The 27,899-nt window shown below is 44.8% G+C and overlaps 1 protein-coding gene across 2 annotated transcripts in view; it reads right to left on the bottom strand.

Annotated features, from left to right (window-relative positions):
- LOC139407090 (SLIT-ROBO Rho GTPase-activating protein 1-like) overlaps window positions 1-27,899 on the bottom strand; it is a 142,344-nt gene that overhangs the window by 36,765 nt on the left and 77,680 nt on the right. The window contains exons 5-12 of one of the 2 annotated variants that reach the window (XM_071150479.1): window positions 18,902-19,081; window positions 17,703-17,831; window positions 14,466-14,687; window positions 13,830-13,931; window positions 7,482-7,679; window positions 6,799-6,883; window positions 5,031-5,058; window positions 2,218-2,326 (exon numbers count right to left, since the gene is read on the bottom strand). In XM_071150479.1, coding sequence (XP_071006580.1) covers window positions 2,218-2,326; window positions 5,031-5,058; window positions 6,799-6,883; window positions 7,482-7,679; window positions 13,830-13,931; window positions 14,466-14,687; window positions 17,703-17,831; window positions 18,902-19,081 — 1,053 coding nt within the window. Of the gene's footprint in view, window positions 1-1,535; window positions 1,570-2,217; window positions 2,327-5,030; window positions 5,059-6,798; window positions 6,884-7,481; window positions 7,680-13,829; window positions 13,932-14,465; window positions 14,688-17,702; window positions 17,832-18,901; window positions 19,082-27,899 lie in introns of both variants that reach the window. The other variant, XM_071150488.1, reaches the window with a different exon arrangement.

Below are 27,899 nucleotides of genomic sequence, written 5' to 3'. Positions count from 1 at the left end.
CTCCTCCATGATTCACAGTGGGAACCACACATGCGGAAATCATCCGTTCACCTACTCTGCGTCTCACAAAAACGCGACGGTTGGAACCAAAAATCTCACATTTGGACTCAGACCAAAGGACAGATTTCCATTGGTCTAAAGTTCATTGAAAGTGTCTTCTTCGTATTGGTGTTCTTTAGTAGTGTTTCTTTGCAGCAATTCGACCATGAAGGTCTGATTCACGCAGTTGATGTTGAGATGTGTCTGTTACTTGAACTCTGTGAAGCATTTATTTGGGCTGCAATCTAAGGTGCAGTTAACTCTAATGAACTCATCCTCTGCAGCAGAGGTAACTCTGGGACTTCCTTTCCTGTGGCGGTCCTCATGAGAGCCAGTTTCATCATTGCGCTTGATGGTTTTTGCGACTGCACTTGAAGACACTTTCAAAGGTCTTGAAATTTCCCGTATTGACTGACCTTCATGTCAGTGGTGTGATGATGGATTGTCGTTTCTCTTTGCTTAGTTGAGCTGTTATTTCCATAATATGGACTTGGTCTTTTACCAAATAGGGCTATTTTCTGTATACCACCACTACCTTGTCACAACACAACTGATTGGCTAAAACACATTGAGGAAAGAAATTCCACAAATTAACTTAAGACACACCTGTTAATTGAAATGCATGTGTTATTTCATAGTTTATGTCTTTACTATTATTCTACATTGTAGAAAATAGTAAAAATAAAGAAACACCCTGGAATGTGTAGGTGTGTCCAAACTTTTGACTGGTACTGTATTATTTGTGTTTGCTCAGAAAACTTAGGGCGCCAAACAAACGCACCGGCTGACCATTGGGGAACCCTGCATTAAGGAAAACACATTCCTCCCTCCCTCAGAGTAGCTTACACTTTGCAGAAGTACCAGCTGCCATCTCTCTGCTAAGGCAGAGAACTCTTACAAGCTTCTAATAATGTTTTGGCTCTGTTTTCACCCCAGGGAATATACACACGGCCCCAAACACAGAAATCATGACAGGATTCCAGGAATCACCGGCTACCAACGCTCTGTAGCGGAGATGGACAGGGCCTGGGCCACTATAGTGCATGCTGATGTAATACAATCACATGTGATGTGAGCACTAAGCCAGATGGGTATTGGATTTCTCCCAACATATACTATCAATGTAGATGTTGGAAGGTTTAAAATAACTGTTGGGTATTCTAATAATTGTACAATGTAATCTGAGCCAAATTGTAAGAACTTATTGGGTACGGGCCAAGTTATACTTCAGTATCCAGCTCAACCATGGATATAGGAATTAGGATATCAAATGAAATGACATCTATAGATGTGGGCAGTTCAGTCTTTCAGAGCAAACCTCCAGGGAGTTAGTAGTGCACATCAACACACACAGGTCCAAGGTTTTCACAGACAGGAAGTGGCAGTGGTGTTAGGGGCAGGGCAGAAAAGGAGACAAACAGACAGGAGGGAAGTCAGTATAGACAGACAGCAGCAGTAGGGATCGGTCCCTTTAGACTCCAGGTTCTCCACTCTACCTGGTGTCTGGCGTGCGAGTTCCGTCGTCCACGGCTACAAGGAAGAATAAAAGGAAGCAGAGAGAGCAGGAGGAGAGAGAGGCGAAACCCAGATTAAATCACCACAGCCGAGCCCAGCCCTCACCCCCCACACACTGAGTACAGAGCGGCTATCAAACGCGGGGGAAGGAACAGGGAGGACAGCAGGGCACTATGAGGTGGTGAATCCCTTATCACTCTGGCCACCGTCCCCTGGCTGTCGCATATATCCTGCTGACAATGGCTGCTTTTATACCAGCCAGAGGAGAGAGAGAGAGAAAGAGAAAGACAGAGAGGGAGAAATACCAATGCCATAGCTGACAGCATGGACTCCGGAGGAAAGATGGAGACAAACATCTCCCCTCAATCCTCTCCTCCTTCACCCCCCCCCCCACTCTGTGCTCGCGTGCCCTCTGCTCTGCCATTATTCCACCTCCCCTGGATTCACCCTGTCAGTACCAATGCTGTCTCTGTGCTTCCCCAGCGTTTGAGACTACACAGCTGCAGAGAGAACCCAGAAAAAAATAGAACCACAGAGTTGTAGTCGGCGTAATGATCAAACCCCAGGAAAAAGGCCAAGCGAGAGTGGTTGAGTTACGATCATCATTATGGTAACGGTCGGAGAGACGGTCGGTCGCGGTCCAAGGCCAGACTTGACCAGTACCTTGACAAAGGACTCCAGATTGCCATTAAACAACTTGACGTTAAAGACCGAGCGGGGCCTAGCCCTCCTATTCGTGCCACCGTGAGGTTTTGGCGGCACATTGGGAGGCCTAGAAGATGGAGATGCTGTTACAGAAGCTAGAGAAATTGTCCACCATGAACATACAGTGTAGATAGTTTGGTAAAACATTCTGACATTGAGAGTCCAGATGCTTAGACAAAGTAAACACGCATTTTCTAAACTATGGCAAAAAAGTGACTTGTTGTGTTGTCGCTTATGGGGTCAGTCAGGGACCGGTAAGCCTGTTCTGAGAGTTTCCGAGTGTTCGTCGTGAAATGATGCTGGGCCCCGATCGGATATCCCCACTAGTCTCATTGAGCGGTCACCAACTCCTATAGTTAGAGGGTTTGATATCCTTCCTTTTCACCAAACATCAAAAGGTCATGAAAATAACAGGCCTGCTGGGTGGAGTGTGAGGGGGCGCCGTGCCGTAGCATCCACCTCACGACATGTCCCGGTGGGTGAGGGTGTGTGTGGCACCCAGGGCGGGGGTGGTTGTCCCGTGAGTTAGTTCAGTAATCTCACGACAGTTACCAGCGGGGTTGTCCCTCTAGTCATCCCCCGTTGCTACCCTACCCATACTGATATTAACTACTGTCATTCTCATAGTTTCCACTGGAATAGGCAAGAGAAAAATGCTCATGGAGCATAACTAACGAAATGATAGTTAACTAAAATGTACGCTTAATCCAGTCTGAAGTAATATAGAGAATTTATTATACAAGAGACAAAATTGACAAGTTCTACAGCACAACGGCAGAGTCATGTCTCAAGTGTAAAAGGAATGACTCAATCCATGCTCTCTGGGAATGCTGTGAAGTCCGGAAGTTGTGGGCGGACCTAGAAAGTTTGCTGTCAAAAGTATTACAATGTAAACTTTGTTTTAATCCGTCTGTCTGCATATTTCAAGACATGGCATATGGGGGTGTAGTGAGATACACAATGGGCTGGACAATTCTCTTCTCATCTCTCATCTTGAAATATCGTATACTAAAAAGTTGGAAGTCAATCAATCTGCCATAATTAAAACAATGGAAAAATCAAATGATTTATTATTGAAATAGCATGGGCAACCGAGAAAAACTAATTGGTACAATTTAAGGCCAGGTTACAAACAACAATACAGGCACTAGGGATGGGGGTGTGAGCAGGTGGGTCTGGGCAGATGAGATGTAGTCATTGTTTATATGTCTAAGTTGTCATTCGTAATTATACGTTTGTATGTGGAGTAAACCATTTTACTCCACATACAAAGTGTCAAAACAATCAATATATCAGACTGCTTAAAGTCGAGAGAAATGTTTCATTATTCATAGAATCACCCGTAACCTTAAATGTGATCCGTTTCACCTCACTACTTCACAGGCGAGACATTTTAATTATCAAAATGCATTTTTGGGCAGAAATGGAACATGTGAACGTTCATGTGCCTTAATAACAAACTTGTATGCCATCTGTAAATACAAATAAAATGGTCAAATTACGAGCCTAGTTGCTTCAGCCATTGAAACATTTAGGAACCTTCCCACTAGCCATGATTGGCTGAGATAATGGATGGGCTGGACATACTGAGAGATGAATTCGGATTGGTCTGCCATGTAGCATACTTCTGTCTATAACATGAGCTTCTAAGTATGTGTACATACAACGCGGCATTAGAGTTGGGATTATGGCTCATTGTTTAGCTAGCTAGATGTCTAAACCAAAGACTCCACTGTGCAAGTAACCATTTCACTGTACTGTTTACACCTTCTGTATCCTGTGCATGTGACACATTTATATTTGATATAGTTTCTGTTTACCAGAGACGGTAATGCGAAGAACAACATGACCTGCACCAAAATCAGATTAGGATACAGGGCAAGGACTAGAGTGTATTTTTACTACTACTTTTTGCTTCAACTTTCACCACGTTTAGTCTTGAAAATCTTTGGTTATTTACTACACTACTCACTCTGTTTAGCAAATGGCCTCACATGTGAACCCTTAAAGAGATGGGTGGGGCTAAGGCTTTAAAGGGTGTGAACGATGCTGAATGGGTGTTGATAAAAGAAGAGCTCTCCAGTCGGTGTACCAAAACATTCAGGGGCCATTTTCTAAAAAAATGGGGTTACAAGTTTATCAACTTTCAAAGCAGAATTACTTCCCCATCGTTCCTTAACTGTAGTGATATACCATTTTCTAGCTCTGAGTCTCTACTTTTATCCAATGTAAAAACGCCATTTCAAATTTAGGACTGAATCCAGGTGGTGGGTCACAAATAATCCCTCCAAAGGGACTTTGATCTTGATACTAACACACAGTGCATTTGCATGCAAATGACAGTATTTATCCCTCTCTCTCCCCCTGTGAAAGAACATTGCTTTGCCATCTCAGAAAATTCAAAGGGGGGGGAATTCAGAATAATTTCCATGCCATGCTAGGCATATGGCAAATTAAATCCCAGGGGAGTCCAGAGCAGTAACATCTGCTCTCTCTGCTCTGCTGTCTATCTCTCCAAGGTCAGGAGTTAGGGTACAGTAGGGATTACTTCACTGTGCACATAGTGCTAAGGGAGAAACTTTTCAGATGCCTAACTTTATTTTCTTTACAAACCAGTGTAAATGTGTCTAGACGTTATTGGAAATTTGACTCTAGGAGGATAATGATAAATAGTGTTCGCAATGGAAGAACTGAATGTGGACAACTCGGTCTTATAAAGGGTCTTAGTAAAAACTAAGAGGTCTGTATATGAGATAGTGGTAGTGTCTTACCTTGTGGTCATATAGTCCCCTCTGTGACCTGTGGAGACCGAGGGGAGAAAAGGGGAAGAGAGAGTGATTAGAGGGGGGATATGAGATGAGACTTGGGACACGTCCCCGAGACACTGCAGTGCTTTGTGCACACGCTCAGTAAAGCACGATGCAGCCCTGCCATCTGCCCATAACCTCTGGCCTCATTATTATACTCTTAGGTAAAGAGTATTTATTTTTAGGGCAAACTCAGTAGACATGGTACAAAAAGAGAGGGTAAAGACCCTCGTGACACATCACAGTAAAATTGAAGGATGTATTGTATAAGGAAATGGTAAAATACTGGTAAAAGATCGGTTACTCTGTGGACATCTGAGGGTTGGAATTAAGATTTTTAATTTATCCGTTATTTTACCAGGTGAATTGACTGAGAACACGTTCTCATTTGCAGCAACGACCTGGGGAATAGTTACAGGGGAGAGGAGGGGGATGAATGAGCCAATTGTAAACTGGGGATTATTAGGTGACCGTGATGGTTTGAGGGCCAGATTGGGAATTTAGCCAGGACACCGGGGTTAACACCCCTACTCTTACGATAAGTGCCATGGGATCTTTAATGACCGCAGAGAGTCAGGACATCCGTTTAACGTCCCATCTGAAAGACGGCACCCTACACAGGGCAGTGTCCCCAATCACTGCCCTGGGGCATTGGGATATTTTTTAGACCAGAGGAAAGAGTGCCTCCTACTGGCCCTCCAACACCACTTCCAGCAGTATCTGGTCTCCCATCCAGGGACTGACCAGGACCAACCCTGCTTAGCTTCAGAAGCAAGCCGGCAGTGGTATGCAGGGTGGTATGCTGCTGGCCAAAAGATTAGCGAGATTTGCCGATGCACTTGGGAGTCCAGTAAAAATAGGAAGAGGCTATATGTATGTATATTGAATGTTTACGTTTTCCACCAGGTCCTCCAACCAGGGGAGGGGGTGGTTAAAATTAATACAAATAAAAGATAAAGACGCATGACGACTAACACACAGTAACACACACACTCACGCAACTGAAAGCTTTGTAGAAGGCAGGGTCCCTTGGCTCGTCATAGTGACTAGCCAAGGGATCCCAATTCTCCATCTCAACTCCCTGTACAGTCAACAGATTGACAAAGACCGACCGATTGAGACCACCCTGGGAGCAGCCTTTATTGCTGCGATCAGGAACAGGAGGAGCAGCTCAGTGTTGACAGAAGCTTAGTCAAAGGCCTTGAGGAGATATACCACCGTTGTAGAACACAGGGACCCCAGACATAACAGTAATATGCGCTAATGCTGCCGGGCCATTAAGCTAACCGCTAATCAATCTCTAAGAGGGATAATACAGCAGCAGTCCCTTTAGCTCTGACTTGGCTCGCTAATGGTGAGATTATTTCTCAGAGACCCGATGGAGAAAGTAGCACAAGGGAAATGTTACCACGTCCAGAGGAGATTTAAATGGACCATTTTAGAATCAACCAAGTATGTTTTTAACTAACTGAGTTCTAAAGCACAGCATTCCGTTCAGAAAGTGCATGCAATCTTTCTCTTTCACTTAGCCAGGAGGTCCTTTACAAACCCCAGCCCACTGAAAACAGACAATAGCCAAGACTTTGAGTTAGTGTACTGTTTAATACATATGGAAACCTGCTTAGTTAACTGAGCCAAACCAAGCCCAGTCATTTTCCTCCTGTCTTGATGGACCGACCGAGGGGAGACAGACATGAAGTAGGCCATGACACTGGGGTCTCTGACCCCTTACCTTCTCCCAGAGTCCTCTTCAGCAGGTCGTGCTTGGCCTGCAGTTTGGAGATGAGATTGCTTCCCTCCAGAAACTCCCGGAATTTCTGTGGAGAATTCAGAGTAATTACTAGGGCTGATGAGCCAAGTGAGCGTTGCCTGCCCTTAAGACACCAATCTCTGATAAGGCAGCCAAGGGCAAAGGACACAACGACAATGGGAGGTTTTTTAAATTTAAAAAAAATAAAAATAAAAAAAGCTTTATCGCACCATGTCCATCTTTAGACAGCCAGGAGGACACAATAACAGAGAATAGCCTAGTCGCTCACTAAGGAAGAGATACTTTTGGAGAGCTTTGTGTCAGAGTTACATTGCCCAGAGAGGGAATACATAATATAAATCAGCATTTTACTAGAAAAACAAGTACAGTGAGCACATATTTATGTCACATGCTCTATTACTAAGATACATTACAACTACTATCACGACACCACGGATCACAACGATCCAACGTTGTCCACATGTATTCATATTTTCCAGCCAATCGATCAACAGGAGCAATTTCTATAGCGACTGTCAGTCTGAATTCAAAGTCAGCACAAAACTTACTGAAAAAATGTTTGCTACTGTGTTCAATGAATATGACCCTGACCAGTTCTCTCCAGTCATAACCCAGAGGTTACCATTAGCGGGCGCTCCACTCACCATGAAGTAGAACTGCTCCGTCTCCTGCTGGTTGGCCCTCCGCTTGGCGATGCTGGGCTTGCTGAGGTAGGTCTCCGACACGGTGGACTTGACCGACTCGGTGGAGCGACTGTGGTGGAAACACTCGGACACGTCATAGTCCTCGATGGTCACCATATCCTGGATGGTGGTCAGGGTGGCCTCTGACGTCTTCTTGATCTGAACAGAACACAAGAGAGGACCACAACTTTGCCACAGGTGTAAACACACATTCAACTGTAGGTTGCTTTCCCTCGAGTAGCGACCACTGACCCAAGATCCAGGAGACCGAGGTTATGACCCCTAAACTACAGGCACTGGCTGGGAGGGTGCATGAGTGAGTTGCAGAAGTTATCTAGCGCTGGAGAGACTTAGTGTTACGACAACGCAGTTAATCAATATTTATCTATTTAACTGTGTTAAGCCTACCAACACGACCCAACAGTAGCCAAGTCTGAGCGCTATCAGAGTACAGCATGGTTGGTACCATATTGTAACCAGGGCTCCCGAGTGGCGCAGCGGTCTAAGACACTGCATCTCAGCGCTGGAGGCGTCACTACAGACCCTGTTTCGATTCCAGGGCTGAATCACAACCGGCCGTGATTGGGTGTCCCATAGGGCGGCGCACAATTGGCGGCCGTCAATGTAAAAAATTATTTGTTCTTAACTGACTTGCTTAGTTAAATAAAGGTTAAATAAATACAAATAAAAAACAATTCAAATAACTTATACCACCCTCTTAATGTGAGAAATTAATGGCTTTCTGCCAGCCTCAGGCGCAGCATGACAAATACACCAGTCCTTGAGCATGACTCCAGACCAGGGCAATCAATTTACAGACAGATAGAATAGAGCTGGAAGGTAGGTAGGTAGAGAGGAATGGTGCTCAGTCCCAGGCTTTTCATTCTTATCTCCATAGCCGCCACTTCACTGTCAGCGATTGCTTTTCCAAGAGCTTATAAAACGCCAGGGCTTGGCCAAGCATATCCCATCACCTCCAACAGAGGGAGGACACCACAATGCAAGATTCCACTAGACACTGACGTAAACCATGACTAAGTCAACAAGATACTCCTTTCCAGGGGGTGATATATGCATTGTGTTAAAGCTTTAATGAAATGCATGTTATTCGCAAACAAACTCTTCCCACCTTCAAAGAGGTCTCACTCAGAGACGTTTAGGCTCCTGAAAACACTCCCATTCCACTGATGCCCTGATGTGATACATTTGGGGGGGAGGACTGAAGGAGAGAGATGAAAGAGAGAGAGAGAGAGAGACTAAGAAGAGAGTTAAGAGGTAGACAGACGGGGGAAAGGATGGTGCTGCATGCCGAGGGCTCACATGATTTCAGAGAGCATGTGTTCACCTGATGACAGGGTTCAGAGAGCATATGAGAGAGAGAGATACCTGCCAGAACCTGAGATTGACTGTCGAATGTGTCAGCGTGAGTCATCGACACAGAAAAGATGCAGAGAGAGAAAGAAGAGCGAGAGGGGGAGAGAGATAAAGGAGAGCGAGAGGGGGAGAGAAAAAGAAGGAGTGAGAAAGAAGGAGAGCGAGAGAGAGAGAGAAATAAGGAGAGAGATAAAGGAGAGAGAATGTCAGAGAGAGCGAGGCCAACTCGCAAAGAACAGAAAAGGCCTAACCACCATCTGAAGCAGAAAACGCCACTCTGCATACAACACAGAATTCTGACAGGGAGGTTAAGGCGTGTGACCATCAGTCAGAAGGCATGTACTTCTGATAGACGAGCTAGTAACTAGTCGAGATGTGAGTGCTTGAATGAGAAATCTCAATGAAAACCATGACTACATTGGCGTTACATGGTTTCACATGTAACTACGACACACAGAGACAGGAACAGATTATAGCTCGCCTTACTAATTGTCTGACCCATGACTCATTCAACCTTTGACCCACCTGAGAAAAAAAGGGTGGTATGAATGAACCCAAGGCTCTCTTTCTCTCAACTCCCCTTTCATCTGTGTGTTACGTTTAACGGATCACACAACTGATTCTGCGTACGCACACACACACACACACACACACACACACACACAGCGGCTGTAGTTACTGTCATTCATCGCTATGTGGAGCAAAGAAACAAAAATGACACACCATGCCGAGAAAGCATGCCAAGTCCCACTGGCATTCGTCACTATGTTAAGCAAAAAACAGAAATGGCACAACATGCCAAGAAAGAGAGGCCATCTGGTGGGCAGGACACAGAGCAGTGGTTCCCCGTCCTGACCTGTGTGGGGCATCAGTTTCATCCAGGCAGACAAGGTCATGCAGCACCATGGCTTTTCACGACCCCCCACACAGAGGGGTGCTGCCTGCACACAGCCAGTGTGAAAGCACCAGCTGGGCTTAGGTGTACACAACAACTCCCCGTTCAGAAATACATTACACACCCAGTGTGATAGCCTGAGCCTTGTAGCCCAGCATGAAATACCCCAGTTAAACCACAAACATACAGTACTACAACACTATAGGTCTGGACAGGCAGAATGACCATGTACGATAGGAAATTGAGGGTTGGCAGGCGATTAAGCTTCTCATAACTTCTCACAAACTTTTCAGGCTATCACTATTATAGTACTACCTTCAATTACTAAGGGAACTGGATCATCTGAACGTTTCAGATGAGTGGTGATACCGAGTGGAATGAGGAGGAGTGGTGATACCGAGTGGAATGAGGAGTGATGATGATACTGAGTGGAATGAGGAGGAGGAGTGATGATACTGAGTGGAATGAGGAGGAGGAGTGATGATACTGAGTGGAATGAGGAGGAGGAGTGATGATACTGAGTGGAATGAGGAGGAGGAGTGATGATACTGAGTGGAATGAGGAGTGATGATATTGAGTGGAATGAGGGTGTTTAAAATTCCCTTCCTTTCGTGTGACAGGATTGACCAACATTCTGCTTTGATGGGACCCAAAAGACCTGCGTCTTCCTTAGCACTCCTACTACGAGAGACGCTTTGTGAATACGGGTCCAGAGTTGCACTGTTTAGGACCAGCCCATGGGTTCCATCACCTCCGTGCCCTTGGCACGGGAGTACAGTACCTTTCCTAACAAACTCCTGGGTATTAGACGAGCCCCCTCTTTCCCCAGCCTCTCCTGGGTGGGCATGTGGAGGCCAATGGGCCCAGCTGTCACAGTATGGAGAGGACCCACGCATGCGAGAGAATCGCTCCCAGCTAAAAAGCTGTTGAAAGTCCCTGTATTATTCAGCAGACTACTAGTTACCAGTGTTGACTGCTAGGCTCAATTACAGCCCGGTCTTTTAGACAGAGGCGCTCACTGGGATATGCCCATTGGGGCCCAGCAGGATTAGAGCAGGAGGCCTGGATGTGATCCCTGTGACTGCTGGGGGGGGGGGGGGGGGGGGGGGGGGGGGGGGGAGAGAGATACTTGTCCCTTATGGAATATAGACATATCTTATCACCTTGATTCTAGAACTACAGACCTTCTTGACATTTGGCATTTAGGGTCTTCAAGGTGTATTTGGCTTCTGAACTCCGGGGTTGAATATAATAATCCATCAGTGCCTGTGGTGAGGAGCAGGACTTCTATCCATCAGTGCCTGTGGTGAGGAGCAGGACTTCTATCCATCAGGGCCTGTGGTGAGGAGCAGGACTTCTATCCATCAGGGCCTGAGGTGAGGAGCAGGACTTCTATCCATCAGGGCCTGTGGTGAGGAGCAGGACTTCTATCCATCAGGGCCTGTGGTGAGGAGCAGGACTTCTATCCATCAGGGCCTGTGGTGAGGAGCAGGACTTCTATCCATCAGGGCCTGTGGTGAGGAGCAGGACTTCTATCCATCAGGGCCTGTGGTGAGGAGCAGGACTTCTATCCATCAGGGCCTGTGGTGAGGAGCAGGACTTCTATCCACCAGGGCCTGTGGTGAGGAGCAGGACTTCTATCCATCAGGGCCTGTGGTGAGGAGCAGGACTTCTATCCATCAGGGCCTGTGGTGAGGAGCAGGACTTCTATCCACCAGGGCCTGTGGTGAGGAGCAGGACTTCTATCCATCAGGGCCTGTGGTGAGGAGCAGGACTTCTATCCATCAGGGCCTGTAGTGAGGAGCAGGACTTCTATCCATCAGGGCCTGTGGTGAGGAGCAGGCTAATCTCCTGATCAGTGAGTCAGGGCTGCGGCTGGCCAACACTAAGCTAACACTGAACACATCTCCTCGGCTTTGATGTGCCACCCTGAGGTTTATCTGTAGAAAAACAAACACTGGCTCCCTACAAAGGAGACCGTATTGGATTGCCAGGGTTAGTGCAAAACGCCTGGAGAATATGCATTAAGTTCGGTACACATCTAGCGAGAGAGAGAGGAGGAAAGAGACTCCGTCTGTATCTATCTAAAGCCGTGTTTCATCCAAATCTCCGAGGCAAAGGGAATTTAAATAACTGGATTAATAGCTTGCTCTGAGAAACACCCACATTGAATGGCGAAAGAATTGTAATAAACAAAACTCTGTCCTCTGAGAAGGGTAGAGGTTTAACCAACACAGCATAACATATTCCAGAATTTCTGCAAATATATCTGCATATATACACCCAGACCACAGTGGGCTGTCCCATACCAAATAGCTCCCAGAGTCTTCCATCTCTGACGATAATAAATCATCTTATTCATGTTTTCTTACACCCTCTCATGGTGTCAAGGGTCGAGGAAACAGCTGCATGTCAATTGATAGCAGAAAACAAAAAACAGCTTTTCACTTCCTGTCTGGAACAGATCTTGGTCAGTCAAATCCTTGCCTCCTCTGTCCTTGTTTCCTCAATTCCTTTCAAAGGGCATTGGAGGAGAGGATCCAAGGTCCCTCCCTCAGACCTCCTCCTCCAATGAGCTTGGAAATGAATTGAGAAAACAAGGACGGAAGAAGCAAGGAATTGACAGTTTGAAATAGCCAATGTGTGTACAGTTCTGCTTCAGTGTTTTGACAGCCCCTGGAAAGGCCTTTTCAATTACACACCATGCCAAGAAAGAGGCCATCTGGTGGAAGAGAGAAAGAGGCCATTTGAGCAGTGGTTCCCCGTCCTGACCTGTATGGGGCATCCGTTTCATCCAGGCAGACAAGGTCATGCAGCACCATGGCTTTTCACGACCCCCCACGCAGAGGGGTGCTGCCTGCACTGACTGCATACAGCCAGTGTGAAAGCACCAGCTGGGCTTAGGTGTACACAACAACTCCTCGTTCAGAAATACATTACACACCCAGTGTGATAGCCTGAGCCTTGTAGCCCAGCATGAAATACCCCAGTTAAACCACAAACATACAGTACTACAACACTATAGGTCTGGACAGGCAGAATGACAGTGTACGATAGGAAATTGAGGGTTGGCAGGCGATTAAGCTTCTCATAACTTAGACAGTACTAGACCCTACAATAGAAACGTTTAAAAAGATACTGAGAACTTGCAGACATATCATGCATCATCTCTGACAAAAACACATATCTATCAACTTTATTTAGTTGTATAATCAAGCCAGTCTGAAATCTCTTGAAGCAGCAGAAACTGACTGACACATTCACAAGCATTCATTCCTAAGTCCTTATTTCTTTGTGATATCAAAGAGAGAAGGCTGTGCGCACTGATGTGAGACGAGTGGAGATAGCAGGTCAGACGGGAGACAACGTGAGACACAAGAAGCCAGACTGATGGACGTGATTGCACTCCGTAACACCGCAGCAGCAGACAGACATTTCCTTCCAGTTGTCTTTTTACTTAGCAAGCACTCAGGCATGCCAGCCAGCACTGGTCTGATTAAAATGTTACAGCCAGGGATGGATCGCCAATGTCAAAACCGAGAGGTGGGGCACAGAGTGTTCAAATAGAATATATAGTGTCTGTGTGTGTGTGTGTGTGTGTGTGTGTGTGTGTGTGTGTGTGTGTGTGATAGTGAGAGAGACAGTGATTTTTTTCCCACCATTGGGACAAGGGAAAAACGTCTCTGTGTGGTACTGAAGGCTGCCTGCAGGGCATGAGAGGTTTTTGTTGTACGGTAATTATTCCAACTTCGATATCTAAATTATTTAAGCCATCAACTCTCCTTGGCTGACTTCTGACTTAAGGTAACTTTTCACACAGCATTTTACTTCCTTCCCAACATGTGACCACAATGGACCCAAACAGTTGTGTTCAAGTAAAACATATTTTTTTAAAGGACTAAAACAGGGAGGACCACCTGACCTTCAGGACTAATTGGTCCAATAATCAACACTCATTTGCGTTTTCCATGGCATCACTTTTTCTGTTGCATGGCTGACTAAATAGGACCACGGTATGTCAGAGCTGGACTCTCTCTTACCTCCTCGTTCTCAATGTTGAGAGTGGCCAGGCGGGACTGGAGCTGCTGGAACCTCAGCATTAGCTCGCCATTCACCGGGGGCTGCATCGCAATCTGACACACCTGTGCAGGAAGAGGAAATGCATCATCACTGAACAGGAAGTCACTTCATCACCGCCGTCGGACAAATGGCTCACTTAATCTTTAACCTAAGAAGTAAATCAGTTTAAACTACACCACAAACCACAATGGTTTCCAATGACCCAGATCTGAATCCAGACAGCCACAGAACAATAGTTTGTGAACAAACATGATGTCAGGGACGCCAGAGCCAACGACTCCTCAGTAAAACGTATTGTACTCGGCTTAAGGCTGAGAAATGAGACATGCTTATCATTGGCTTCGGCCTATAAAAACCTGCTCTGCCGGCTTAGACACAGTAAAGTTATGCAATTAAGCCACCAAAACCAGGGCTCATTTAGTACGAGACATAATCAAATTCTAATTCAATTTCACACTGTGAAGCATTTAGGACTGAACATATTGATTCTAGTAAAAACATGGAGGTGTCTTCAACCATTTTGACAAACAGCACTAGCCTTCACTACAATAACGGATGAACGAAAGAGCAGATGACAAATGAACTCGGTGTCTCACCTCGTCGCCCATGTGGGGCTGGAACTCAAACTTCATGGGCGGGCAGAAAGCAGTGGGGTACAACTCCATGAAGCGTTGGCGGTCGCTGCGGGGGTCCAGGCTGTCCACGGCGTTCTCGATGATGTCCAGGCCCTCGTGGCGACTAGTCTCCAGGTTGTACTCCGCTGACAGGTAGGTCCTCAGGGCCCGGTTCAGGCTGGCGTGGTAGCCCAGATCACAGCACTGGTAGAGGGGAAGAGGAAACTATACTTGGATCAGGAAGTCCCGTTTACTGGATCTTCAGGTAAACTGATAGTAAGCCAGAATGTTCCAGGCACTAAAAGGTTATGTCCAAACACAGTTGAGAGTTTAGTCAAGGTGGTTGATGTCCTTTGGGTGGTGGATCATTCTTGTTGGGAGTGGAAAAACCAGCAGCATTGCAGTTCTTGACACACATAAACTGGTGCGCCTGGCAACTACCTACTACCATACCCCGTTCAAATGAACGTCAATATTTTCTCTGGCCCATTCACCCTCTGAATGGCACACATAGACAATCCAAGTCTCAATTGTCTCAAGACTTAAAAATCCTTCTTTAACCTGTCTCCTCCCCTTCATCTACACAGATTGTGGATTTAACAGGTGACACCAATAAGGGATCATGGCTTTCACCTGAATTCACCTGGTCAGTCTATGTCATGGTGTTCCAGTTTGTTTATGGAAAAACCAACAACTTTGTAACAGTTTCAACAAAGTCGACAATGTATGCTCTCTTAGTCTTTCCACACACTGTAGTCATTAACATTATTGGCCGTTAAGAGAATAGTCTGATACTTTCTCTGACAGCTGCCTTGGCCCTGAGTCATAGAACCTGAATACTGTTTCCAACATGAATAGTTCCTTCAGCATCTGACGCTGGATCTCATTAACTAGGACATCGGTTAGCCAGGGCCTGTGAGTTCACACGGACAGCATTGGAAGCTGGTGGAAGACACCCAGACTCAGAAGCACTGTGCCAGGCAAGCTAACCGCCCGGTTTGTAACACTGGATCAAGATAGGTCCAATTCATCAAATCCAACTTTTTTGAAACCCTCTCCTGTTACCTCCAAGACAGATCACGAGTGTGTGTGAACACCGGCACAAACACAATTAAAGCAGAAGGAAGGCAATTTTAGCACCCCGCATGGAGGCTTGGTTGAACATATAAAGGTGAGGACACGAGGATTCTAATATAAAATATCTAGTATTCATAAATGTGGAAGAATTCTAAACAAAGGGGACTAGCAATACTGGAAGTAAATGTTCAGTACGGAAAGTTCTCCATCAAATTGGAAAAGAAACACATTCCTAGTGAATTTCAGCTAACTAGTCTGCAAGCACATAACTGTTTTACAGTCATTCAATTAATTTAAACGTTGTTCAAATTATCTACAGCCATTTCATTACTTTTCCTGACCACTGGTCACGTTTTCAATGATAATCCTGTGGAATCAGCAACGGTAATGGTCCAATGAATTTGTTGATTTTTAAACGCTGCCGCATGGAATTATTACATTGTTGTTACCTCTATGTTTTCAACCTAGCATGGAGGTCACATTTCTCACGGATCCCCTTCCTTACCAACTATCTGGAATTGATTTATTTATCTGTTATTTTACCAGGTAAGTTGACTGAGAACACATTCTCATTTGCAGCAACCACCTGGGGAATAGTTACAGGGGAGAGGAGGGGGATGAATGAGCCAATTGTAAACTGGGGATTATTAGGTGACCATGATGGTTTGAGGGCCAGATTGGGAATTTAGCCAGGACACCGGGGTTAACACCCCTACTCTTACGATAAGTGCCATGGGATCTTTAATGACCACAGAGAGTCAGGACATCCGTTTAACGTCCCATCTGAAAGACGGCACCCTACACAGGGCAGTGTCCCCAATCCCTGCCCTGGGGCATTGGGATATTTTTTTAGACCAGAGGAAAGAGTGCCTCCTACTGGCCCTCCAACACTACTTCCAGCAGCATCTGGTCTCCCATCCAGGGACTGACCAGGACCAACCCTGCTTAGCTTCAGAAGCCCGCCAGCAGTGGTATGCAGGGTGGTATGCTGCTGGCTAATACACCATCACTAAAAGTACCCAGCGTTCTCCGGGGCTGTGCTGGCAACTCCAGAGACACGGTACAGTACATATTTTACTAAAGGGGAAAAATGATATCCCAGGTAGGCCAGTGTATAAATAACTCTGGGTTCTGGAGAAGCAAACAAAGTAATCTGCTGGGTAGACAGAGTACAGAGCACATAGTAGTACTGAGTACAGAGTGGTGATATGAGGGATGGGACTGCTGAACTACAACATACATCGAAAAATGTGTTTCAGGGGTAGGGCTTTTTCCCACACCCCATTCAAGCTAAAGATGTGTTGAAGTGTGTGTGTGTAGGTGCGTCTGTCTGTACTGTCCGTCATGCAGTACTGTGTATAACATGAGGACATGGATGGTAGAATAGTAGAATAGCTTGAGTCACAAGCGCTACTAGACCACTGGGCTTTTTATTTCTCTTCCTCCAGTCATTTCTATCCCACAGTTTGTTGTGTCTGTTCACCATCGTTCATATTTCAGCTCTCCTGCTAAACTCATCAGTTTCATTCTACAGACCCAGATATTAGGTCTGGAAAGGACCTACAAAAATACTGCTGAATGGCAGGGTGTCTTCAACATTACGAGGATCGAAAAAGAGCGTAATACAATTTACCTTAGCAGTGAGACGCGTTTTTGTTTTTAAACACATACCGTATGATTGGGTGTGCAGACGACTTAATTTGAAGTCTGGGGAATGGGAGAGGCTTAGACTGAGAAGCGGCTCTCAGTTTGTGGCAGAGTGAATCTCTCTGCGGCTTGTGTTATGGAGTAATGTGTACATTCCCTCAGATCTTTAGGAATGTATGAGTGAACATCATTAAGCATGCTAAGAAGGCTATGTCTGAAATGGCACCCTATTCACTTTATAGTGCACTACTTTTGACCCGAGCAAATTGGGCTCGGGTCAAAAGTCGTGCACTAGGTAGGGCATAAGGTGCCATTTTGGATGCAACCAAGGGCTTATTAACGAGAGAAGAGGGAGTAGAGACGCTGTTTGGTAACACACTTTCTAATTTGGCCTTGACAACCAAACTTTTCCAGTTATACAGTGCAGATAAATGAGTGTCTGTTCTTTAGCTGGAAGGTTCTCCCAACTAAAAACAAGTCATGCGGTTTACTTACATCAATTAAGTCAGACAAGTCGTGGATGTAGTACTTGAAGATGGAGGAATTTGTCGCCTCCAGCGTCAGCAGGTACTCGTTTCGTGCTTTGATTGACTTCAGCTTATTCTCAGAGTACTTGGCCTGGCGCTGATATGAGAGAGAGTGAGGGCGTGAGGGTGTGAGTGAGAGAAAGGGAGGAAGAGAGCAAGAGAAACAGAGAAATTAATGATCAAAAATGCCTTCAGTGACAGTGACGCATGCTGTCATGTCTCCATGCACACTGTACGGCGGCTCTCACGTAACACATTTCAGGATGACTGGCAAACAGGAGCTGGCGCAGATAGACAACTGCGGAGCGGAGGGCAAATAACAGCTACTACGGCAACAAAAAAAGAACAAAAACACAATGGGCCTAAACTACGCATGCTTAAAATCGACCTTCACAACATCTAGGATTAGCCACTTCCCAGCCCAGCTGTGCTCATTCTGACTTACTCTTAAGTCTGCCTGACAGACGGACCGTTAGTCACCAGCCAATGACCAATGAACATTGACTCACATACGGACATGGTCTTAGATATTTTAACGCTTTGCAGGAGCCTGTGAATAAAATGCTGTTCCCGTGGCCATTAAACCATTGGTCACAGAGCTCTAACAGAAAACAGGCCTGCTCCTTCTGAGAAGAACACAAAGCAATCTGGCTGTTAAGTGACAGTGTGGTTTCCATCACACACATGGGAGAGAGAGAGACACACACACACACACACACACACACAACAGCAGGGCTGCTTCTGATACAAAATGGAGGTCTGTTTCTGTTACAAATGATGAACACTTTCAGGCACACCTGGACGGCAACGTAAGTTCCTCAAAGTTGGGGCCGTAGAAAGTGAAAATATACACTATTAATGTAGAGGAGAGCTTGACCATAGAAATATAATCTATGTGCGTGACTAATCACAGCTGGCCAACTGTGTTAAATGAGAAGACATTCCAACATTCCCTACAGCAACCATTATCATCATTAAACAGTGTAAAGACAATACACATCGTCTCACACCGTTGTGCCGTCCCAAACCATACTGTGCTGGCTCTGATTACATTCACCTGGTCCTTTCAAGCACGGTTCCAGCAAATATGATGGATGTGTAACCAGGCCCGTGCAGAACAGCTTGGCTTGGCCCATTCGTGTCAAGCAGGCAATAAGTGTGCTGTACCTTCTCCTTCATCTTCTCGATCTTCTTGACGGAGCTGCGTCTCTGGTGCTTGTCCTCCAGACGGATACTGAAGACGGGCTCGGCCCGGCCGATCTGCTTCTCCTCCTGCTTCTCCGCCTCTTTCAGCTTGCTCTCGGCGCTGATGCTCTCCGTGTGGTACATGTGGTAGGTCTTCATCACCTGGAGGGGGGGGGAGGGAGAGGTCAGAGGTCAAGGGTCAGTCATTCAACCTCACAGTAAGAGGCTGCTTTGAACCAAACAAAGCTTTCATCTACTTCCCACCCACTCTTCACAGACCGATTCAGCTCTACTTCACAGTGGGACATTCTTACTTCACCACCACAAATTAAAGGCAGATTGCCTCGCTCTGTTTTTATATGAGGCTCTTATACAGTATGAACTCAACAACCACGATTCACTGCCATTCCCATTTACCATATTGCTCTGCATTTGAAATTCCATTGACAGAGAACTCCATCTACACTTAACAGCTTGCTGGAATCACCACCACCACCGTTTAATACGGGATGACAATTCCATCGGATGCGTATAGGTAATGCTACAGCTCTGTAATGGGGCACCCAGGGACAGACACACAATCATCCCTGGCTGCCATAGCCCAAGACGAAGTGCCATCAGCGGGGTGCCAGCAGGCAGGCAGGGCCCATGTCAGATCAGGTGGTGACGGACGTACAGATTAAACCACATACACAACAACCCTGTTCCCTCCCCTTTGAAGTGGAGAGCTATGATCCCTCAAAAGGCAATGTAAAATTCCTGAGGCCAGGAGTTTCAAAAGACACCAAATTGTAAATAAGTTTGGCATGAGGTGATACGCAGACCTGGGTTCAAACACTATTTGAAATCATTTCAAATACTGTAGCTGTGCTTGTTGAGCTTCCCTGTTGCAAGGGAATCAATAGAACAGTACCTAAAAGTGCAAGCACTGCCCATCTGGCACTCCAGGCAGGCTAAAGCAAACACTCAAAGTAATTAAAAGATTTAGTCATGTAATCAGATCTGGTGATACACTACATTTTAAGTGGGTATGCTCCCCTTGTCAATGCATCTGAACCAGAATTGAGGAAGAGTGATGGAGGCATAGTGGGAAATGCATTACCACCACAGCAAAACACAGATTAAAGCTGCTTCCTCTGGTTTGACTCAATGTTATCCAAACAGGAGGGAGCTATTACCATGACTCACACAACTGTAGAATACATTAGGAAGTGGTTCATGAGTAGCCAGGTACAACTGCTGCTCAAGTAAACCATGATTTCTTCAAAGGCCGTGACAAGTTCATAAGAGACTATTTATGACACATCCTAATGGCTCTTTGAGTGTAGGGATTGGAATGGAAAGCTGACATAGGCAGTCACTGAATGAGACGAATCACCAAATCAAAACAAACTTTATTTGTCACATGCGCCGAATACATCAAGTCTAGACTTCACCGTGAAATGCTTTCCAGACCAACGGGAGTCACAACTGACAACCACACATGCACTCTAGTAAAGTTTTTGTAAACACTGCTTCATCCGGACACGAGCAGCTAGCTTGTTAAGCCACCCAAAAGCGATAAGACCTCTGACCTCTGAAAAAACGCACATCTCTCTCCTTCCGGACCTTCAGAGGTCATTGACAGTGTGGCCATAGGATGGGGGAGGTACTGACAGAAGGCTGCTGGGGAGAGGAAAATACCTTAGCCTGGCTTTCACTGTAACCCTGTTGGGTCTGAGAGAATCAGTCCCCTTCCCCTGCTGGTCCTAGATCTGTTTATACGGTCTTGCCAACTTCTTTGCTGTCAGTAGTAGGGCTAGCCTGTGTGTCCTAGATTTGTTTGTGCTGTCTTGCCAACAAACAATAACATGTTGGCGAGACAGCACAAACTGAACTAGGACTTGCCATGGCTGTCGCTGCCAAGGCTGTCCTTAAACCCACTACTGACGCAAGACCAGCAACTGAAAATAAAGTCACCCTGAAGCTGACGGAAAAAAGTGATCCCACGGCTTAACCCAGTAAATTACAGTTACACCGTCCTTATACATTAGAAAATCGGTCTGCATAACCTCAATCGGAATCAAAATACAGACCTAAAACCTAAACATCTCCGCTCCACCCCCCAAAAACAAGATATTTTCATAACGGGTGGACAGACTTTGCCCTGCTTGTCTTGTGCTGGTGGCCAGAGCCACGTAATAGGAACCAGTGGAGAGAGCCTGGAGGGGCGACCAACCACAGGCCATACTACTGACTTACTGGTCTGGAGCCCTGGTGTGTTAAAGTTAACTCTCCTCTGCTTCTTTTAGAGGGACAGATTTAGAACAACTGGGACCAGACCTGTTATTTCACAGGCCCTGAGGCGGCAGGTAGCCTGGTGGTTAGAGCGTTGGACGTGTAACCGAAAGGTTGCAAGATCGAATCCCCGAGCTGACAAGGTAAAAATCTGTCGTACCTAGGCCGTCATTGAAAATAAGAATGTGTTCTTAACTGACTTGCCTAGTTAAATAAATAAAAAGGCCCCAGTGGCTGTCTGATGCCATAGTGTTTCTCTCTCCCTCTCTGTGTGTGTTTTTCTGCACCATGGGGTAAGTCAGGTGAAATTGGACTGCAGCGAGAGAGACGGTGACATAATTTGAGATGTGGCCGTTACACGTGTCATGAATGATTGTATAATTGTAAGTATAACCGTATAAGACTCATTTTTGTTTGTAACTGAAGACTTACACTACAGGGAAATTGAACCCCTGCTGAATATCTCCCGGGACAAGAGTAACTGTTCCCAGATCTGTTTCTTGGGTTTTACCATAACAATCAATGCTGTAATCATAACATGATACAGGTAACTGCCAAAATAAAGTAAACAGTATCCGAATACCCATACTAGTGTACTACAACATACTTAAACTGCATTCCTATTACTCATCGTCCATACTATTTAGCGCCTACTGTTCAGTAAAACGTATCCTGTATGCCGCGGCCACAACGCAGTAGCGGCTCCTATATTGGCTGAGTAAGTGGGGCCGAGTTCAGGTGTTCGAAATTAAACAGATATGCATCGCATTAACCAGCCTGATAATGTCTCATTTCCAATTTGATAAATTTGGGTAAACTCTGAATAGAATATAAATTGCTATTTATAGCTACTCAGGCTGGTTATAGGCAGACTATCACATTCAACACATACCATAGATGACCATGTAGCCCATATAGAATATTTAAAAAGACTGAAGACAGAAACAGATCATTTGGTTCCATTTCAACATGCTGTAACATATCAAATAGCCTGGTACACACACCAAAACTCTTCAAATGTATTGCACAGAAAAACATAGGACAGTTGGGTGCTTCGCAAACTCAGAACCTCTGGACAGCAACATAATAAATTAAAGCACTGATCATTGGGAATGAGATCAGAAAGACTGCGAGGGACTTGATCCAGAAATTAAATCATTTAAAAAGGTAGCTTAGCCTACAAAACTAAAACAATCCATATGTTCAAATCAAAAGGCCTGTTTAACATGACATCATTACCGCAGCCACATCCCGAGTCCCCGGTGCCGACACATTTAGAAATCAAAAGATGGTTTAGTATTTAGTTTAACTTCTTTGGGGTATGGGGCAGTATTTTCACATCCGGATGAAAAGCATGCCCAGAGTAAAGTGCCTGCTACTCAGGCCCAGATCCTAGGATATGCATATATTATTAGTCGATTTTGATAGAAAACACTCAAGCTTCTAAAACTGTTTGAATGATGTCCATGAGTTTAACAGAACTCATATGGCAGGCAAAAACCTAAGAATAAATCCAACCAGGAAGTGAGAAATCTGAGTTTGTAGGTTTTCAACTCTTTGCTTATCCAAGATAGTGGAAATGGGGTCATGTTGCACTTCCTAAGGCTTCCACTAGATGTCAACCGTCTTTAGAACCTTGTCTACTGTGAAGTGGGGCTGAATGAGAGGGGAATGAGTCAGGTTTCTGGCAGAGAGCCATGGGCTCGTGACGCGCATTCATGTGAAAGTTACCTCGCGTTCCATTGACCCTAATCATGGTGGGATGTTAATGGCTTAATTAACTCAGGAACCACACCTGTGCAGAAGCACCTGCTTTCAATATACTTTGTATCCCTTATTTACTCAAGTGTTTGCTTTATTTTGGAAGTTACCTGCATCTTTGAGGGTTACACACCTAAATAGATTATCTAAATTGTCACCGAGCACTTACAACCTGCAGTGCAGAGTGATGCATTTAATTTGACGTTATTGATTTGACGCAAAATTATTACCTCAGAATCGCTCTCCAACAACAGTGTTTTTGACCGTGACTACCTTCTGCTTCAGAAGACTGAAAAGGCAGGAGAGAACACTTTACCATATGTCTTTATACAAGACAATATTGTTAAATAGGAAAAAATGATTTGTTTTTAGATTTATTTTAGATTGACATGGCTAACTACTTATTTACCTCAGCTAGCCAGACAGCTATCTAGCTAACGTTAGCTAAATAAACCAAAGTGTTATTGTAGCTTTCTGTTTGTATGTAGCTTGCACTTTAATGGCATTAATGAGATTTTATTTTATCTTCCCAACCAGGAGAATTACTATGAAGGCACCACTGATTTCGACATTGAAGCAACATTCGTAGGAGGGCAGACAAATTCACAATTCAGGGTAACATTAAGCAGTCAACTTCTATTATATCACAAAGTATTTGTGTTCAACCATTTTTCAACAACCATTTTGCATTTATGATGTATCTCCATTAGCTGCTGCCAAGGCAGTAATATACATAATAAAAATGTTTAACATTAAAATACATTTTACAACAGATTTCACAATACATTAAGTGCGTGCCCTCAGGCCTCTACTCTCTACTACAACACACAATCCAGCTGTAAAGTATGTCATGACTGTCCTGTGAGGATCACAATGGGTCAGATCATCTTGGCATTTCCTGGCATGCATGATAGCATCAGCTGTTCCGGACGACTGTGTGAACACGTTCTCCGTAGCCGACGTGAGTAAAACATACACAAGGCTGCGGGGCCAGACAGACAACCAGGACGTGTGCTCCGGGCATGTTCTGACCAACTGGCAGGTGTCTTCACTGATGTTTTCAACATGTCCCCGATTGAGTCTGTAATACCAACATGTTTCAAGCAGACCACCATAATCCCTGTGCCCAAGAAAACAAAGGCAACCTGCCTAAATGACTACAGACCCGTAGCACTCACATCCGTAGCCATGAAGTGCTTTGAAAGGTTGGTAATGGCTCACATCAACACCATTATCCCAGAAACCCTAGACCCACTCCAATTTGCATACCGCCCAAACAGATCCACAGATGACGCAATCTCTATTGCACTCCAAACTGACCATTCCCACCTGGACAAAAGGAACACTTAATGTGAGAATGCTATTCATTGACTTCAGCTCAGCGTTCAACACCCTCAAAGCTCATCACTAAGCTAAGGATCCTGGGACTAAACACCCCCCTCTGCAACTAGATCCTGGACTTCCTGACGGGCCACCCCCAGGTGGTGAGGGTAGGAAGCAACACATCTGCCACGCTGATCCTCAACACTGGAGCTCCCCCCAGGGGTGCGTGCTCAGTCCCCTCCTGTACTCCCTGTTCACCCACAACTGCATGGTCAGGCATGACTCCAACACCATCATTAAGTTTGCAGACAACACAACAGTGGTAGGCCTGATCACCAACAACGACGAGACAGCCTGTAGAGGGAGGAGGTCAGAGACCTGGTCGGGTGGTGCCAGAATAACAACCTACCCCTCAACGTAACCAAGACTAAGGAGATGATTGTGGACTACAGGAAAAGGAGGACCGAGCACACTCATTGACGGGGCTGTAGTGGAGCAGGTTGAGAGCTTCAAGTTCCTTGGTGTCCACATCAACAACAAACTAGAATGGTCCAAACACACCAAGACAGTCGTGAATAGGGAACGACAAAATAATGTTTTTTTTACACCAGGATTGCTGTTTATTTGAAAAAAATGAGAAAGAACGGTTCCATGCAATAATGGATCTAATGGATATAATACTGTACGCTTTCTTGAATTTGTTCTGGATTTGGGTAATGTGAAAAGACCCCTGGTGGCGTGTCTGGTTGGATAAGTGTGTGCGTCAGAGCTGTGTGTAAATTGACTATGCAAACAATTTGGGATTTTAAACACATTCATGTTTCTTATAAAAAGTGAGGCAGTCAGTAGCTTCTCAACTCTTAGCCAAGCGAGACTGGCATGCATAATATTTATATCAGCCCTCTGATTACAATGAAGAGCAAAACGTACCACTCCGATGCTATGCCAGCTTCAGCTTAACTAGGTCTTTCCTTGCAGCACTGGACGACACGACTGGACAATAATCAAGAGAAAACTAAACTAGAGCCCGCAGAAATGGCTTTTTGGAGTGGAGTGTCAAAAAAGCAGAGCATCTCTTTATTACGGACAGACCTCTCCCCATCTTTACAACCATTAAATCTACATGTTTTGACCATGACAGTTTACAATTTAAGGAATGATTTGTACCAAATACAATGCTCTTAGTTTTATATACGTTAAGGACCAGTATATTACTAGCCACCCATTCCAAAACAGAACTCTTTGTTAAGGGTTTCAGTGACTTCATTAGCTGTGGTAGCTCATGCGTATATGGTTGAATCATCAGCATACATGGACACATATGCTTTGTTTAATGCCAGTGGCAGGCCATTGGTAAACATAGAAAAGAGGGCCTAGAGAGCTGCCCTGCAGTACACCCCACTTTACATGTTTGACAGAGAATCCTCCATTAAAGAAAACCCTTTGAATTCTATTATATAGATAGCTCTGCGTCCACAATATGGCAGAGGTTGAAAAGCCAAAACACACATTTTTTTCAACATAAGGTTATTGTCAATAATATCAAAGGCTTCACTGAAATCTAACAGTACAGCTCCCACAATCATCATTTTACCAATTTCTTTCAACCAATCATCAGTAATGTGTCAGTGCAGTACATGTTGAGTGCCCTTCTCTATAAGCATGCTGAAAGTCTTTTGTTACAATGCTATTTCTCTGTAATCAATTTATTTGGTCAAACCAGTTTATCTAACAGTTTGCTAAGAGCTGGCAACAAGCTGATTGGTATAATGTTAGAACCAGTAAAGGCTGCTTTACCACCACTCTTGTGTAGAGGAATTGCTTTTGCTTCCCTCCAGGCCTGAGGACAAAGACTTTCCTCTAGGCTCAGATTAAATACATGGCAGATAGGAGTGCCTACAGAGTCAGCTACCATCCTCAGTAGCTTTCCATCTAAGTTGTCAATGCCAATACTTTTTCCACCTCTCCCACGCTAATTCAAACCTGCAATGCTTTTCATTCATTATTAGTTTTTTTATGCATGAACACGATGGCTCACTGTTCGTTGGCATTTCCTGCATAAGTTTGCCAATGAAGTAATAATTTGGATGAAGGACGAGCCCTATGAATCCTCCTGCTCTTTCGCTCCTAGCTCGGGTCACAATATGTTAAGGTGAATATAAAAATGTCAGACAACTATTTGCATTTGCACTCAAAATAACCCAAAGCTAGTTTTAGTTTTCCTATCACTGATATTTTTCTCTTCGTCTTCCTAGGGTTACCTCGGTGGAAGCCAACAATCTTCTCCAGTTGGAGCAGTTGGACGGTCGACCACTGAAAGCCCTGACGCTCCCTACACTTTGGTGAAGCCCATGGGCCAAAGTATGTCAAAGCTAACCACTGGGTCACGGTAAGTAACCTCCGCTGCCAGGTAGGTACTATTAAGGTGTATGACTCCAGTGGTCATGACACCACCCCAAACTCACCTCTCTTATCTTCTCCAGGGACCATCCCTTACCTCCCTCATAAACCCTGCTGATGTAAAAAAAAAGTTATGATTTCTTTTTCTGTCTGCATTTAACATTATTGCATGTCTAATCGAACATTTAATTAAAATAAATCTGTAGAAATGTATTTTTATATACCTGATCTACCTGGAACCTGACTGCCTATGTCGGTTATGCCTTGAGCCGGCAGTGCCGGTTCAACAAAATCTTCCTCCAAAAGGTTAGAAAGTCTAACAATGCAGATAGCATGGTCACCAGATTAATGGGAAAGTACATAACCTACTCACATATATTGTGTGACATGTAGTTTATCTTCTTGATGCACCCATCCCGTTAGCAGGATCATTTACGTCAACATCAGCTGGATTGCAGTGCGCCAAATTCAAATTCAATTACTAAAGATATTTGATTTTCATGCAATCACAAGTGCAATATAGCAAAACACAGCTTAGCTTGTTGTTAATCCACCTGGCGTGTCAGATTTCAATAAAGCTTTTCGGCGAAAGCTTTCCAAGCGTTTATGTAAGAACATCCCTCTCAGTAGACAAAATATTACAAACAGCTAGCCGCCAAGTAGATTGGTCACGAAAGTCAGAAAAGCAATAAATTAAATCGCTTACCTTTGATGATCTTCGGATGTTAGCACTCACGAGATTCCCAGTTACACAATAAATGTTCCTTTTGTTCCATAAAGATTATTTTTATATCCAAAATACCTCCATTTGTTTGGCGCGTTATGTTCAGAAATCCACAGGCGCGAGCGGTCACATCGCAGACGAAAATTCCAAATAGTATCCGTAATGTCCAAAGAAACATGTCAAACGGTTTTTCATAATCAATCCTCAGGTTGTTTTTTCAATATATAAATCGATAATATATCAATATGTCAATAGGAGAGAGAGACACAATGGCTGCTCCAAACTGTTGCGCAAGCAAAATTCTGGGGACACCCAGCTATACACTGACGCGATGTGATCTTTCTCGCTCATTCTTCAAAATAAAAGCCTGAAACTATGTCTAAAGACTGTTCACAACATGGGGAAGCCGTAGGAAAGGAATCTGGTTGATATCCCTTAAAATGGAGGGAAGGCATTCAATGGAACATGGAGCTTTCAAAATAGAGGCCACTTCCT

The sequence above is a fragment of the Oncorhynchus clarkii genome, chromosome 1 (genome assembly GCF_045791955.1).
Source record: "Oncorhynchus clarkii lewisi isolate Uvic-CL-2024 chromosome 1, UVic_Ocla_1.0, whole genome shotgun sequence".
Lineage (NCBI taxonomy): Eukaryota > Metazoa > Chordata > Actinopteri > Salmoniformes > Salmonidae > Oncorhynchus > Oncorhynchus clarkii.
Note: the sequence above shows the minus strand (reverse complement) of the source record. Positions and strands in the feature narration are given on the sequence as shown.